This window comes from Netta rufina (genome assembly GCF_964035555.1).
Source record: "Netta rufina genome assembly, chromosome: 12".
Lineage (NCBI taxonomy): Eukaryota > Metazoa > Chordata > Aves > Anseriformes > Anatidae > Netta > Netta rufina.
This window is the reverse complement of record NC_140135.1, coordinates 3,543,495-3,559,804: the sequence shown is the minus strand read 5'-3', so window position 1 is coordinate 3,559,804 and position 16,310 is coordinate 3,543,495. Positions and strand designations below refer to the sequence as shown.

The 16,310-nt window shown below is 40.7% G+C and overlaps 1 protein-coding gene across 1 annotated transcript in view; it reads left to right on the top strand.

Annotated features, from left to right (window-relative positions):
- Positions 1-16,310, top strand: part of COL4A6 (collagen type IV alpha 6 chain) — a gene marked incomplete at its 3' end in the record, with an annotated part of 42,362 nt that overhangs the window by 9,849 nt on the left and 16,203 nt on the right. Inside the window, exons 6-20 of the mRNA XM_084293914.1 lie at positions 123-158; positions 260-301; positions 1,152-1,244; positions 2,279-2,332; positions 3,714-3,773; positions 4,523-4,567; positions 5,586-5,639; positions 6,861-6,930; positions 7,251-7,361; positions 8,193-8,342; positions 10,415-10,519; positions 11,422-11,582; positions 12,476-12,655; positions 13,253-13,436; positions 16,020-16,091. Coding sequence (XP_084150040.1) covers positions 123-158; positions 260-301; positions 1,152-1,244; positions 2,279-2,332; positions 3,714-3,773; positions 4,523-4,567; positions 5,586-5,639; positions 6,861-6,930; positions 7,251-7,361; positions 8,193-8,342; positions 10,415-10,519; positions 11,422-11,582; positions 12,476-12,655; positions 13,253-13,436; positions 16,020-16,091 — 1,417 coding nt within the window. The remainder of the gene's footprint in view (positions 1-122; positions 159-259; positions 302-1,151; positions 1,245-2,278; positions 2,333-3,713; positions 3,774-4,522; positions 4,568-5,585; positions 5,640-6,860; positions 6,931-7,250; positions 7,362-8,192; positions 8,343-10,414; positions 10,520-11,421; positions 11,583-12,475; positions 12,656-13,252; positions 13,437-16,019; positions 16,092-16,310) is intronic.

The window sequence follows — 16,310 nt, the reverse complement described above, 5'->3', positions numbered from 1 at the left end:
AGAGTGCCAAGGGGCTATGCTGTCTATCGTAGACGTGAAGACTAGAAGATTACAACATTGCTCTCATTGTGTGCATCCTACCCAAGTCAAAAAAATAAAATCTTAATCTTTTTCGCATTTAGGGTCCAGCGGGTCCCCCCGGGCCACCAGGTCCCAAAGTAAGTACCTACTCTTTCTGTTGTCTTTTCATACCTGACTGTTAGCTTTTTTGTCTCATTTTTTCACTCATTATTGTTTGTTTGTTTGTTTTCTGCCATAGGGTAATATGGGATTAGGCTTTCAAGGAGAGAAAGGAGAAAAGGTAGGTGAAACTTTTTCAGTTATGGAAAGAATGTGAAGCAACTGTGTTCCAGTGTTCCATCATAGCTTTAATCTCTAGAAGGTGGCTAGATTACAGCATTTTCTTCTTTGCCTTTTTCTTCTTTTGGACTGAGTGACAGTCCAAATACTGAAGAATCTTGCTGGTTGCTGATCCGTTTTTACATGGAAAAAAGGATGAGAGCTTTGCCTTTGTGAAGGGAGGAAAGAAAATCTCATTTCTGTGCAGAGTTTTCATGGCTATCAAGATATGAGGTCTTCCTTAGACAACTTTCAAATCTGTCCTTCAGTTTATATGGACCCTTACCTCTTGTATTGAATTTTTCTACAGACTTTATTCTCTTTGGATTACATAACATTCATTAGGTCAACTGATGTGTAATTTGTAGTCTTACTATCCTAAATGGGTATCTTTCAGTCTGTGTGAGGATTTATGTTGGCATAATGCAGCTTCTCAGAGTTCTTGATTCTGCTACTGTTAAAATGAGTTCTCAGCATGCTACATTTCTAGTTGTTTCTTTTTCATATTGCTCTTCGAAGCGTTTCTGGGGCATTTTTATTTTTCTGTTGATTTTAAAGCTGAGCCTTTTGTTTTCTTATTTAATCTTTCATTGTTTCATATCCACAGCTCCTGTGAAACAAGTTTAATGTTTTGTTCGTCTTAATTTTCAGCCTGACTTTTGGCTTCCATGACCGAACTCCTGTGCCAGAATTCAGGCACACAGTTTTTATGTACGAGGGATAAAATTAGAGTAGCCTTTTTTTCAGAAACAACTTTCACTGGAAATTAAGCAAGCTCTTCTTATGTTAATAGCTTCCTCTTTTGCTTACAGGGAGATGTAGGATTGCCTGGCCCTCCAGGTCCCCCACCATCCACTGGAATACTAGAATTCATGGGATTCCCCAAAGGGAAGCAAGGAGAAAAGGTCTGTAAATACAATTTACTATTCCTGTCCATGCTATGAAAGCTGAAAAAAATACCAGACAGTGAGGGCTGTTATATTGCCAAATCATACTCATTTTATGCACTAGTTTAATCTGTCAGATGGCTATTGAATAAAAATGTTGTTAGCTCAGAGCAGTGTGGAGCACTGGAGGATCCATACCCCTCAGAAGGAAAAATCTTAAAGCTATTTAAAGGTTTCCATCATTAATCCTACATGAATGAACTGTACTTTCTTTGTGTTGGACCTGTGAAATGGTCAACACAAGTGGAAAAAAAAAGAAATCATATTGGGAAAATAAATAAGAAGCTCCAGGTCTCTTGCTTTCCCTGTGATGCACAATACTTTGAAATAATCACATATATTTTGTTATCCAGGCATTTACTAAGGTGCATATTTAGATCATCAGTGTGTCTATAAAAGCTCTGTGGATCTTGAGATAAAGATTCTGTTCACACAGGGAATTTACATATGCTGAATTAATGTAGGACATACACAGGCTGGTTTGGGAGCCGAGTCTGAGTTTGCGGAGTCTGCATAAGTCATGGTGCACACTGTCTTACTTGGTGGGGTTACATTAGCATGAGGTGATGCTCAGACAAGTGCAGTTTATTTGGCTTGCTCTTTAATTTGTAAGCAGGATTGTGAAGACATTATTCTGTCTCATTATGTGCTGTTTTGTTGCTTTCTATGAAGTACTATGAATGTTTGAAGTCCCTAGACGACAATCTGAGATGCTTCTGGTTTGCCTTCTAGCAGTGGAGGAAAGGAGAACAATAACTCCAAAGCAGTGGTCTGTGAAGCCATGGGAAGTGGTCACAGACAATCTGCTGCATGCATCAGCACACTGCTGAGAGAGACCATATTTGGCAAACGATGACACAAATCAAGCCTCCTTGCTGCCAAATAAGTTACAAAGCCTCGCTTTAGGAGTCAGGAGTATGATGGGTGGGTTGGGGTAAGTCTTGCTTTCATGGGTTCAGTGGTTTATTATGTTTACCTCTTCCCTGTTTCAGGGTGAGCCAGGCCTTCAAGGATTGCCGGGCGAAAAAGGATTGCCTGGCCTGCCGGTAAGAGCAGAGGAGAGTTTTTAATTTTTGCCTAATATGGGTTAGGTGGTTCAGAAGCCTCCGCATAGCTCATAAAATCTCTGCAGGAGTTTCAAGGCACCAGAGAACTTTGAAAATCTGATACAAATGTCCACAGGATTTTTGAAGAGTGTAACTGTAATCTGATCAGTTTTTGTCCTGGAAATGTGAAGAAGACAGTCTTGTCCTGCTAGAGATTGAATAAAGCAGTCATCACTTCAGCACATTTCATTTGCAAGAGGAAATTTGCAAGTGGACATAACCTTTACGTGGCCGCTTGATGGCAGTGTTCCTTGATGTCCCGCAGAGCTGGATATATTTTAAAAATCCTATTTATTTTTGTTTACTTATGTTTAAACATACATTTTGTTACTTTAAAGTTGTAAAGCACATATGCATATCTATATGTCTGACTGTTTGTCTCTGTCTCTCTCTCTCTATATATATATGTATATCCAGTTTTTAAATGGCCTGTTAAGCATTAGTGCTCGTAAACTCAGGAATGTGTAGCATCTTCCCTGTATGAATTAACAACAACAATTTATCTCTGGATTCCAGAGAGCTATTTCCCAGCTTATAACCTACTGTAAACACAGGTTCTTTAGATAAGTTTGGGGAATAAATATTTTGTGGAAGTTCTGACCAAAACCATAAATTGTTTGCCAGTTTTTCCAACCTACAGCTGTTCTCAGTATAATAGTGTGCAAAAAAAAAAAAAAAAAAGTTCGTGAAGCACAGTTTGTTATTAGCCTTTCTGGACATGTTCCATTATGTGCATGTTTAGCTTAATGCATCACAAGAGGCCCATTGAAGCTGATGGGGTTGAACATATGTGTGAACTTAACCACAAGCATAAGATATTTCACGATTGAAGCCTGAAAATTGCCTAACTACTGTAACTTGCTGAAATTAAATCCTGGTGTTACATCTCTGGATTTGATACTTCTTGCTGAGTGGGAAAGCCACCAAACAGTTCCAAATGTTGAGCGTGAAAATGCTATTTTTATGTCATTTAGAAGTGAAAAAGTATGCTCTGAGTACTGCCTTGAACTACTGCTGGTAAGAAATAAGATTTCAAAGCACTTTAAAATGTAGAATATGATATGGAGTTAGCAGGACTTGCAGGGCGTTTATAGCCGGGTGTTACTTGCAATGAATGAAGAAGATAATGCACTGCACACATTGCACTGCTTGATATGGGATTTCTTTCTGGGGCAGAAGAAGCTCAGACGAAAAAGTCAGTTTCCTATGTGTCTCTGTTGTACTGTTTACAGTAATAGTTGCATTTGTGCTTGTTCTGTCTTAGGGCTGTGCTGTTAAATTGCAGACAGATCACGGATTTAATGTTGATGTTTTTCCTCAGGGCTTTGGAGGTGTTGGAGAAAAAGGAGAAAAAGGTGTGCCTGGCTTGCCAGGTGGCAGGGTAGGTAACCTTACAAAGTCCTTAAATTTTTGTTCTCAAGCTAGTCTCATGAAGTGGACTTTTCACTAAGCTTTCCCAAAGCATGTAGAAGTCCCAGTCATAGGACTGGGACCCATAGTAGTCAGCGTCATACAACAACAGATCCAACAGGTCGTTCTTCTCTCAGTAAAGTCTCAGACTAAAGGTGAGATTAAAGATGAATACAAGCATGGCAGTCCAAGAAAATCATACAGAACTATTTCGTGGAGGTCTTGACACCGCTAGACCTGTGTTTTTCCAATTTTTGAAAGCTTTTTTTTTGAAAGCCAGCTATAAATTCTTCAAATCACTGTGATTTTGCAGACAAATGGTGCTCATACACAACAGAAAGACCAAGACATTCTGTTCTGCACGTGAAGAGCAAATCATCAAGATAGAAAGCATTTGTCTGTATTAAGTTTCATGGGTTTGTAATTACAAACTACCTACTTGACTTTCTACTAAGTTGAGACACCATGACTCACTTAACTTGAACTACTGATTAGCAAGACAATGACTAAAGAAGATAAGAGGTCCTTTATCAATCATTCTGCTGAATTCTTTCAATGGTGATTGTTAGTATGTAGAAGACAAGGAATATTAGTGGTACCTTCTCCTTTTGAAAGTTTACCTTTTCATTCTTTGGTACTGAGGTATCTTGGAGCCTGATATAATAAGACCAGACTGACATGGAGCCTTTCAGAGCTACATAAAATGTTTTGCTGTTTTAGGGTCTTCTGGGACTGGATGGATCTGATGGGATTCCAGGGAGAAAGGTGAAATGTTCTTTTATTTTTTACTGTACTTACAATTGCAGAAGCCATCTACCTGCTTACGATCTTCTGATCTCTCTGTTGGCTCCAAGCTCTCCTCTGATGCATGAATGCATCTGCCCTATAAAACTAGTGAGCACTAACTGGAAAGTCCATCTCTCAATCTCTTCAGCTGTTTCTGTAGTTATCCCTGCGTGTTCAGGAGACCACCTCCACAGGTTGGAAATTACATTTCCTTATGGAAGAGCCAACCCCTCTCACTTTCATCTTTTTGTAGTGTACCAAGTGGAAGTGGCCAGGTGATCAAGGGGCTGAAAACATGCTAAAGTGCTTCTGATTTCAGATGCACCTGTGGAAATTGTTCAAGAAAGCAACATGAGCTGCTGTCAAAGACAGCTGTCCACAACTTTAGGAGTTTCAAATTAAGGTTCACTGCTCCAGAGCTCTTAGAATATTCCATTTTCTCTGCAGTTGCAGTAGGATTTGGGATCCATACTGGGCTCAGTTTGATACACTACCTAATAGAGAAAAATAGATCACTTCAGTGTAGATTTCTAGTCATGCACCCAGAAGGGGAGCTTTGGTGTCTGAGAACGCTACCAGAAAATGGATAGCAGAAAGCTGGCATTGAAAAAGTTTTAGGACCAATGTGTTGATGGAGTTGGAACAAAGAGAAGGGAAAGTGTGGGGTGAAAGGAAAATAGCATTTGAGACTCTTCAAGCGTTTCTGGAGTTCTGTGAGAGCTCCAAAGTGCCCTCTTTATTGAGACACCACCATGCCTGTTCACAAGTTCTCAGAATTTTTCCGGCACAAGGAGGCCTAAAGGCTCAGGTATTTTGTGAGTGCTGAGAAATTGATACCATCAGTTTTTTCTTTCTTTATTACTTCTGTAGATGCTTGACAGTGTTTGTAATACTATGAATTGGGTTTGTGGTCCAAGTCCAAGCACTGCAGCTGTCTCAGCTAGCCACTGGCTTATTGTCTCACTGTGTAAAAATGTTCTCCTGTGTGACTGTACAGGGTCATCCAGGTGTTCCCGGCTATCCAGGACTGGATGGAGTTGAAGGCACAAAGGTAAATTCTCACATGAAAACACTAAAGCGCTGCTTTTGTAAAGATATTTGCATGAATAAATGTCTTTGCCCCAGTCAGACCCCCTCTTTACCTTTGTATGACTGTGATTTTCAATATTTTTTACTTCCTCGTTTACTTTATTGATGAAAATAAAATTGAATGGTTGCTGAACTGTGAACACTCAGATATTTTAATACCTTTGCAACATTTATTCACTTAATTTCATGATTTACAGTTGTGTATATATAGTGTCTCTTGTCTCCTTCATCCTTACACCAATGCCACATGTACTGGGCAATTGAGGCAAGATTAGATGGAAGTGGATGTTTAAGATAGCTGCCAAGGCTGTCAGACATCTGGAGACTGAGTGGAAAATGGTGGGGTAGTAGTTTGCTGTGAAAACAACTTATCTGCCACCAAAACTGGTTTATGGTTGGCAGGCATGAGAAATGCAAGTGCTGAAGGGCTTTTTTGTGAGGAGCACATGGAATAACAGTCAAAGTTTATGTACAGAGCAGTAATACTGGAAGAAGCATCAAAGTGTTGCGCTGCCTCGGCACACTGAATTGTGTTTATTATATATTATGTATGATGGTGATTTGGACAACAGTCAGATTTTGTACTTCCTGTTTTAAATAGGATTTAATACTGTGTTAGAGTGAGAAGAAGGAGCGATACCACTATTTGTCACAACTTGCTTGTTCTCTTTATATGATTTTATGGAGGAATCAATTTTCCTATTATTTAAATTCAGGATTCCAAGGCAACAGATAGCTGCAGTGCTAAATGCTTTTAAAAATGTTTATATTCATAGCAGCTATGAATTCATATTCATACCACAAGTTGAAAAAACGTGGTCTGTGTGGTATTGGTCAATATGCAAACATGGTTACAGGTCCTACGTACACATGGTGTATACCTGTCTGCGCTTTCTGTTGAGGTAACAGGATGCCTTCGGAGGACAGCTGGATACTAGCAAGCACTTGGTCTTAAGCAGCCATCAGTTCCATCAGACAGGAAGAGCAGATAAACCAGGACTGCAGATAATTGTGAATAGCAGAATATCAAAGTGAACAAGGGAATTCTTCACCAAGGAAAAGAGTAATGTTTAGTCAGTGAATGACCAGACCCTGCTACCATAATACAGTCTGTTTTGTGACAAGCAGTTTTCCCCTCTGCCACCCATCTCTAATAATGGTGTGAATCTCTTTTCTTCTACAGGGTGAATTAGGTGACATCGGTCCCCCAGGCCCTCCTATCGTTGTTGACAGGGAAGGTGTAGTCATTTCAGGTACACATTTCCATTTTGCTTTGGAACTAGTTTAAAGCACTTTCTCTGATCCCAACTTTCATTATTACTGTATTTTACCACTTTTCCACATCGTGAGTTGGAAATTTCTCTTTGTTATTCCCCCTTTCGCATGCAGTCAAGTTTTAAACAACCTCTTCCAGAGCTCAGGAGGAAGTTTTCCCATAACCATTAACTTGGACTAACAGCCTTACTGCTAATGGCTTTGAAACCTTTACTTTCAATATCAGTGGCCACTGAGTTAGTAGACCGAACAGAGTCTTTCAGCAGAAATTCTCACAGGTTTTTCTTCTCTGTCATAGGTGCCCCAGGTGACCCTGGAAACCCAGGAATACCTGGTCCTCCAGGAGATGAAGGGGGCAGTGGTTTGCCAGGCCTTCCGGGAGCTCCAGGGTTTCCAGGCCTGGAGAGAGGTAAAGCATCTGCTAATTGTCCTTAGCAGGCTGTTTTCTGTGTGTTTGTTGCTGAGAAGACTCTGAGCAGCAGCCTGAAGATGTTGAAGGTGTTGGATCTAGCCTCTCCCTGCTCCTCTAGCTGGCTGATTTGCTAGCTGCCCTGTGAGAAGTATGAGTCAGGGATGGCACAGGAAAACCTAGTATGTGTTCTTGGATGGAGCAGAATTACACAGTGATTACAGCCCATTTCAAGGCTTCAGGTGTAAATACTTGGTGCACAGAAGGTTGTTTGAATTCTATTTCAAATGAGTTGATTGGCAAAACCTTTCCTGTAAATGGAACATTTTAAATAATTGCAAATGTTGAAAATGAGGGTTTTTTGATTGACTTCTCATATTTGCAATAGAGAGCTGTCAGATTGGCTAAATAAAACCACTGTAGCTGGTACCCATTTGTCCCATCAAAAATCTCATTTGAAAATTTTTGTTTCACATGAATACATCTGTGAAGTCCTGACCAGCAATGATCCAGAGCTAGGAACTACTAAAGCAAATATAAACACCTCACTCAAGCGCAATATGAAAATAAACAAATTACAGTCTTCCATAGTTCATGATCTAACTATTAGAGGGACTTGAATACAGCCCTCTAAAGTTTTTTGGATGTCCAAAGGAGTGTGTAAATGGGAGCCAGTTGGTAGCTACAATTAATAAGTTTTCCTTTGTATGCCATTATAAATTGTCCTTTGCTAACATGGTTACAGTTCAGGACACAGTATTTTTCATAACATTAAAAATACAACAATATGTTTGCTGCTGGATAGCTGCTCATTGTGTCAATGTTGTCTAGATGGAATGGGCCCTGGGGGGTCTCCAGGGATTCCAGGTGTGAAGGGCGAAATGGGAGAACCAGGAAGAGCAACGATTGGATTACCAGGCAGTCCTGGTAGAGATGGTTTACCAGGTCTGCCAGGAGCACCAGGATTGCCTGGCTCATCACGTATGTACATTTTTAACATCTATTTTTATATTGCATTCACAGTGAAACAAGACAGATAATCATTTATGTATTTATTTATTTGGTACTGAGCATTATTCATCTGTAAACTTTAAAGGCTTGGTCAACATCCCATTGTAATTGTAACTCTCAACCTTAAACATATTTATCAGCAGGATAAAAAAATGTAACTGAAAAAAAAAAAGTTACAATTTTAAAAGTGGGAACCTGATAGACTGAAGCACAAGGTTTTATCGACACAATTTATGAAACAGAGGACTTTGAAGTTCTAGGCTAGTCTCCCAAGCATGGCAGATCAAGCTTGATATTTTGTAGGTTTGCATTGACAGGTGCTGCATCTCCCAAACTAAGTACCAGTTCTGTCTACTCTGTTTGGATTATTTTGTCTATTAACAGGCAGTCATCTGAGAAAGCAGTCCATAGTAAGGGAGTAGCATGAAACTGTAGCTACTTGATTTCTCCCAGTGAATGTAGGGTTGTCATATAGCAAATAACTAACCACAAGGCTGACATCCTCAGATGTCTCCTGTTAATATATACAGTTTTTTCTTCAACTTTCTGTATTTGCACTGCTTTAGTAGGATGAAACTGAGCCAGCTCAGTTGACTCCTAGGAAACGTCTTTCAGCTGGGGAAAGGAAAGGAGGTTAGAGATACAGCATGCAGAATGATGGGAGGAAAGCCAAATAATGTTTGCCCTGGTACTGGCTTAGATAAAGAAGAGATCATGACCTTATGAGTACCTGAAGTAAATGCCTGATCTTGTGAGGAGGTATTTCGGGCACCGGGAATCAGACAGGATGCCTGAAGAGACAGTTTATCAACCTAAAGAAATGTGATTTCATATTTACATGCTCATTTGTATATATGCCCTGGTTGGGTTAATTATGTATTGTTTTGCTTTCCTCAGAAAATAAATAGTAAATGAAAAAGGGGTGATTTTATGCAAACCTTATGTTTTAATATTCTGCCATAAACTGAGTTCAAGCAGCCTGTTTTATTCTTGAGAGCAAAACTTTCAAAACCAGGACGCACTCCAGTGATGGAGCCAATGAACATACTCTGATGAAATTATTTCCAACGGAGAAGAAATAACTGCCATCTTACCAATAACTATTTGTCAGTCAAATCCTGCTAAGTTTTCTGCAGAGTCAGTAAAAGTCTTGTAGCTTTTTTTAGCTGATGGCTGCAGTTTGTTTCCACAGAACATCAGACGTGCTCATTGGCACTCCATTTTACTGTTGTCACTAAGGGGAAGGCCTTTCAGACACCATCACTTCAGATGATGTTAGATCACTGTTGGATCACCCTCTGCTGTTTCTGTCAGCTCATGTTTAATTGTATTCCTTAGCATATAAAGAGGTAGAGAGAACAGTCCTGCAGCTGTAAAGTGAGGGACAGGGTTATTCCCATAACCATTTTGCCACTTAGTCTCTTTCCTGAACTGCAGGGACTTGCTGAGAAGCTCTGCAGAAGGCAGGTAGCCCTGGGAATGACTCTACCATGCCAGCAGTAGCAGAGACGTTGCTCATACGCAATGACTTCTGCACCAACAAAAAGGCAGTAGCCAGTCACCACAATCACCACCACATTGGTTAGTTCCTCCTTCAACTTCTGTCCACGAGTCCCTGCATGCGAGTGTCAGCCTCTCCCAGAGCTGTGAGGGCACATCTGATCCTCTGCGTAACGCTGCAGTGGGGACAGGCCATGAACGAATTCATTTGTGCTTCTCTATACAACCTGTTTGCAGTTGGGTTGGTTCTCTGGCCAGCTATTATTAAGCCTTTGAAAAATTGCAATAGTAGAGCAGCAGAGGAATAAAACTCTGCTGCATCTACTTTGTAAGATCTTCTGCTCTTCTGTATGGGAAGCTAAAGGCAAACATGTAGCAGAGGATTGTAGCCCATGGTATTAAGTTCATCTTTTTGTGTAACTTAGACAGTTGCAGCTTGATCCAGTGCCATTCTGTCAGTTGCGTCCCTGCCATTATAAGTAATTAATGAGCTGGAAATACAGCCTTCTCAGGGCTTTTGCTTGCTTTTTTTCCACGTGTAGGCCCTTCATTGCTCCCGGGCGCAATCCTGGATGGAAGGACTGGGGCCCCCGGGGAGCCTGGACAGAGAGGGCTTCCAGGAGCTTTGGGTCCAAAGGGTTTCAAAGGTAATTGACTCTTTTTTGGAAGAAACTTTCAACAATCAAATGATCTCACTTCCAAGTGATTAAAAACCTAAGAGATGAGGTGGAAATGTCTTTATGACAAATCAGGGAAGCTTGGACATGGATAAAAAGAGCAGCAGCCTTTACGTTTTAGAGAGAGTAGTGCCCAGCACTGCCACTAAAATTCTATTTTCTACTTCCTACTCTTCTTAGGTAACTGAGCAGATAAACACCTCATACCCAATTAGCTAAACAAGTTGTGCTTTAAAGCCATAAGATGTAACAAGACTTGGAAATAAAGCCCTGTGTTCTGCTTTTGAAATTAACATAGGCTGGAAATGACAGAGAAACATAATCTTATTCTCCTCTGTCCTAAAAATTATGAGAATTTGGGGTTTAGTGTGTAATGGAACACTAACGTGGGATGATGCGAACATCACTGGGCGTTGTGTTGGTTTGGATCTGCGCCCAGTTACAATTCCAGAAAATATAAAGATATCCAGCTGAGGGTCATTGTGACCTCCTGTGAGTGGGAGTACAGATTTGCTTTCCCTGACACACAATCGTCCCTGAAGATCCACAAGACTTCTGTCCTAAAATTCTCCTTAAAATCATCTGCTTTGGAGAACTGAAACCTTTGGCAAGAGGTCAAGGAAATAAGCATGATGTACCAGATAATGCTGAGGTTCATGCTGCACGTGGTAATTTGATGGTGGGCGTTGTACAGAAATTAACATGGACAAAGCTTCCCCTGGCTTGACACTCTCATTGCCTGAGCAGAATAGGCACAACATCATATCATGTCAGAATGGTTTGGTCCCAGTATTGCTTCTGGAGCTCTTGAAACCATAAAAGGGTCTTTATCTGAATGAAACTGACTTTGGGGTGTTGACTGTATTTTCCAGGAGAGGCAGGTGATTGTGCTTGTGATGGAGGAGTTATGAGACCTGGTGTAAAAGGCATCTCAGGTCCACAAGGTCCAACGGGAATCCCTGGTGTGCCTGGGATCAAGGGCGTTAGTGGAGACCCAGGCACTGTGGGCGCACCAGGACTGCGAGGCCCTCTGGTAAGACAAGGAAGAGTTTGTATTGGTTGTCATGAATTACAGGATAAAAAGTGGTCCTGTGCAATTCCTGGTGTTGATCGCATTGAAACCAGAACATATTTTTTGCATAATTTCTTCTACTTGTTTGGACAAAAAATAAACCCAGAAACTGATCTGTGAAAAGAATCAGAAAGTAGAGAAATTATCATGTAAAAATGGGGGAAGAAATGGTTCTTAAGGTTTGAGAACTGCAATTTAGCAGTCACGGGGAAAAGCAGTAACAATTATTATATCCCAGGGCCTCTTGGGACACAGAGATTAGACCCAGGGTTCTCTCTAAGTGAGGGCCACCTGTGGAAGCAGATATGCTTCTGTATGGAGAGAAGACCTGAAATTGAGTGATGAGCTCTGTCCACATCCTTGCGCATAGCTATAAAAGCTGTCTGCCTCAGGTGCAGTCTAAGCACGCTAAATGACTTCTGAGTGTCTTCATCAACATTGGTGGATGCAGCACACGAAGTAATAGGGTGTAATAATAAATACTCAATACTCCAATACTTGGGCTCTGTTAAATCATGACTGATACAGTGTTCCCAGATGCCATCCAAGACTGGTGGATCACTACAGTGCTATATACCCAGGTTTGGCTTGCCACTGTAAAACTGTAGTGACTTAACTGAAACATTTGGAAATACTCAAACTTTTTTTTTTTTTTTTTTTTTTTTTTTTTTCTCCCCATAACGTATACAATAGGAAACCCTTCGGAGCTTCTTTCTAGCTCCAGTCATTGTGTGCTGGCCTCATATGACATTTTTAAAAAGCAAAGGCTTTTCTATGCATGTTCATATGCCTGATTGTTTGGGTTTTTTTTGATGGTGATGGCAGTTTTGTTTTTTTAATCTTTTGCTCTGTAGGCTTCAGCTGGCCAGCAAGGTCTTCCAGGCCTTAAGGGAGAAAAAGGAGATTCATCCTATGCAACAGGCAGAGGTGCTCGTGGGGACCGTGGTGCGACGGCGCCCAGAGGACCTTCAGGCATCCCAGGAACTCCTGGCAGGGATGGACTTCCAGGTCTGCCAGGCCCGCCGGGCCCTCCAGTAAGTTCAGATTAATTTAGCAGTAGTGCTTTAGGATTGCAATAATGAGCAGAGAGATCAGAAAGGCCTGGTTTACTAGCCCTGATGATCTGTGTGGTAAATCTCCAAATACATTATAAAAAGCTCATTCTTGAGCACAGATTTGTCTTGATCGAGATTAATAATTGGCACTGGCCAATGCCTCTGGCTGCCCAGACAAACGATAAAGTTCCTGTAGTGGTGGAGGCCTAATTCTGGTTTACGTTGTGTCCTGATAGATAAGACACTGTCAGCACGAGTCAAATCCTGGAATAGAAAAATCACACCAGAATCTTTTTAATTAATTGAAATAACACAGAAACTAATCTTTCAGAATATGTAATACTTAATGTTTTGGCAAACACAACATAAAAAAAAATATTTTCTAATAGTATCTGAGTTTTCATGCACCTTGAAATAATGATGGATGATTTACAGAGGTTTTCTTGTACCTCCCCAGGTGCATTTGAAACTTGCACAGAGCTGACCAAACTTTTATGCATTTGCTAAAGTAACAATGATGTACGTTCTTTCCACATCTCTTGGATTTTCAGCTGTAATTGTCTTTGCTGTGCACAGGGGGATGGTGCGCTGGGATTCCCAGGTGAAAAAGGACTGCCAGGATTACCTGGCACCAAGGGCCATCATGGAGAGGCTGGTTCTCCTGGCGTTGGATATCCAGGTCCTAGTGGAGTTCGTGGGCCGCCAGGTGACCCAGGGCTGGATGGCCTTCCAGGACAAGCAGGTCTTCCAGGACCCCCGGGTAGGTTTTGCTGGATCTGCTCTCACTTTGAAAAGGTGCAAAGCTGCTGCAAGTTAAGTGGCACTGAACCTACTGCTGTTCTTGTACCAGGCAAGAAGATGGCATTAGGTTAAAGATAGCTCTTTAAATCAATTAAAACTGCTCTGTGGGCTCGCTAGACCTCTCATAGCAGTCACTGCTTTCTCAAGTTGTCATGCTTAGGAGGACACAGATAATAAGCAGCAAGTATCTGAGCTGAATGCTCAAACACTAATTGTTTTGGATGGAGCCTACTCACTGACTGTTGCTGGAGAGCCATTTTACACCAAAGGTAATTAGGAAGACAGCTAAAATGAAATTTTTAAAAAGCACAGCCTACTTCATTGTCTAGGTAATAATGGTAACTCGCTGATATCTGGGACTTCTGAATCAGTTTTCAGAACTGTTACTGAAATAAAAAGAGCTCTAGATTTTTACAGAGTAGGTATTACATGAGGATTTTACATACTTAAGCTTCTACTTTTGTAATTCTGTAAGCATCAATAATACAGCATTAACAATATATTTGCAGATGATGTGGTTGCATATGTTTCTGAACTGATAAACTGTTGTTCTGAGTTCAAAAATCTTGGTGATAAGACCACTGCACCTTGAGGAGTTTGACAGAGGAATATTAAACCCGGAGAGAGGTGAGAGGTAGGCCAGAATAGCAATGGGAAGGCTGCACAGACATGCTGGATGGCACATTACCTAACGTGTGTCATGCTGTGCTGTTGTTGTGGGGTGAGGAGAGAGCTGGCATTAGTGTCCTCCTGGAACAGTCTACATAAGCTTTTTTTCTTAGCCAAGTGACATGTTAAATGCCGAAAGCTTTATTAATTCATAACTATGAATGCTTATGTCTTTGGTAAATTGTCTCTTACAAAATCCACTGAATTAAAATTGAATTGTAAGATAAGTAAAAGTAAACTGCTCTGTGCATGATGTGAACTCTAGATATTCTGTGCAGCACATCAGAAGTCAGCTTATTATGAATGCTGCGTCAAAGCTTTGCTAAAAGTGAATGGTCTTTTGTGGAAATTATCTCTGGTCAAAATACAGGAAAGTGTGAAAAAGTCTTTAGCCAGTTCAGTTTGCATCCCCGTGGAAATGTGTAAGAAAACTTGTGAATACATCATGCCCTAAATACTAGGAAAGCATTAAAAGACCCTTTGATATAGTAAGTTTCATCTAATATTAAAAAAATGTGTGTGGGTGGAAGAAATAATCCAGCTCATACTACCCAGACTGAAAGGCCCTATCATGAAAATGAGGAAAGACATCTAAAAAGAGACTGTGAGATATTGAAGTTACCACGTCAAAGACACCACTGAGGAATTTTGCAGTAAATCAGGGTGAAACAGTCTTGCCTTTGGAAAAGTCTAGCTCAGTATTTATAAAATTAGACTGATTTTATCCAGCATAAGATAATTACTCAAAAATGTTGGAATTGTCTGTATTTGCTTTTATGCCTGACATGATGGTTTTGTAATTAATTTCCTTGATATTGGGATATTATTCTGTAAACTGTGATTCTGTAGGGTATTAATTAGCTGGGAACAGTTTTGCTTATATAACTTGTACACTAAGCCTTGCTTACATGATTTTGCAAAACACGTGAGGAAACAGCCCTATTTCCTTTTCAGTTATCCTTACATGAAGTAACCATTGTCCAACCATTCTGCTTTTGGCTAATAACATAAAGCACAGAATATGCTATTGTACAGGGCTGGTTTTGGAAAACTCACATAAGACACTCCTTAAAGCCATGTGATGTGAATACAACAGAATTAATTCAACTTCCCTTTCCTTGCCAGTTGCTGCCCTGCTGCTTGAAAATTACATTTTTACTATATTGCGTCTGAGAAGGAAATGTCTCAGAGATGGACCTCAACTTTTTACTTTATAAAACATTCCACATTAGGCTCACACAGGACTGCAGAAGAGCAAAGCTGGATTTTTTATTTTGTGTTACTACTATTTTAACTTGTACTTTGTCAAACAAATATTTTCTCAAAACTTACCCAAGTGCAGGCAGCAAAGTGTGTATTACATCTCGCAATCGTGGCATTAGGTGCCTGGATCCATTCTCAGCATAAATTGGATATTCCAGTTTTGAATCTCTGTCCTTAAATCTAGTGCTGACTATGAAGAGGAACTGCGGTCTCAGACGAAAATAGAGCAGTTTGGCTTTGTGTAAGAATGGAAGCGTTATTACAGCTCTGTGTAGATATTTTATCATGAATGTAATCATTTCTAAATGAGTTTTGCTGTCACTAGATGCCTTAAATCAAGGTAACAGCAATGAATTGAGAACTAACCTTTGATCCTCTCATGTCAAAGTAGGAAATGCCCTGAAGTTTCCTTCAACATTCGCATAGCATCTCAATACGTGAGCAGGTCAGACACCATGAGGTTGTCTTCCCTCTCGCTCCCTGCACATCCCACACTGCAGAGGAGCCTTGCTTGTTTCTTTGTGCTGGAGCTGATGTCTATGAGCAGCCCATGAGTAGTTAGAAGTCTCCAAAGAGGCCTGTGTGCAAAGTCAGTGTTTCTTTCTTTTAGGTATCACCTTGCCCTGCATAGTCCCTGGAGCGTATGGGCCCGCTGGGATTCCCGGCTTCCCAGGATTGCCAGGTATGGAGACAAGCTGGTCCTCATGCACGGGCTGACTACCAAGAAGCACCTAGTCCCTACTGAAGATAATACCAGCTAATTAACACCCTATAAGTGATAGTTATTCCAGAGAGTTAACTGACAGCATAATATTCTTAATTCTTTAAAGGGGCTGGGTTTAAATCCTGTGGGGGATCGTAATGACTGCACTGTTTTTTCCCCTTTCAAGTAGCCTCTGAA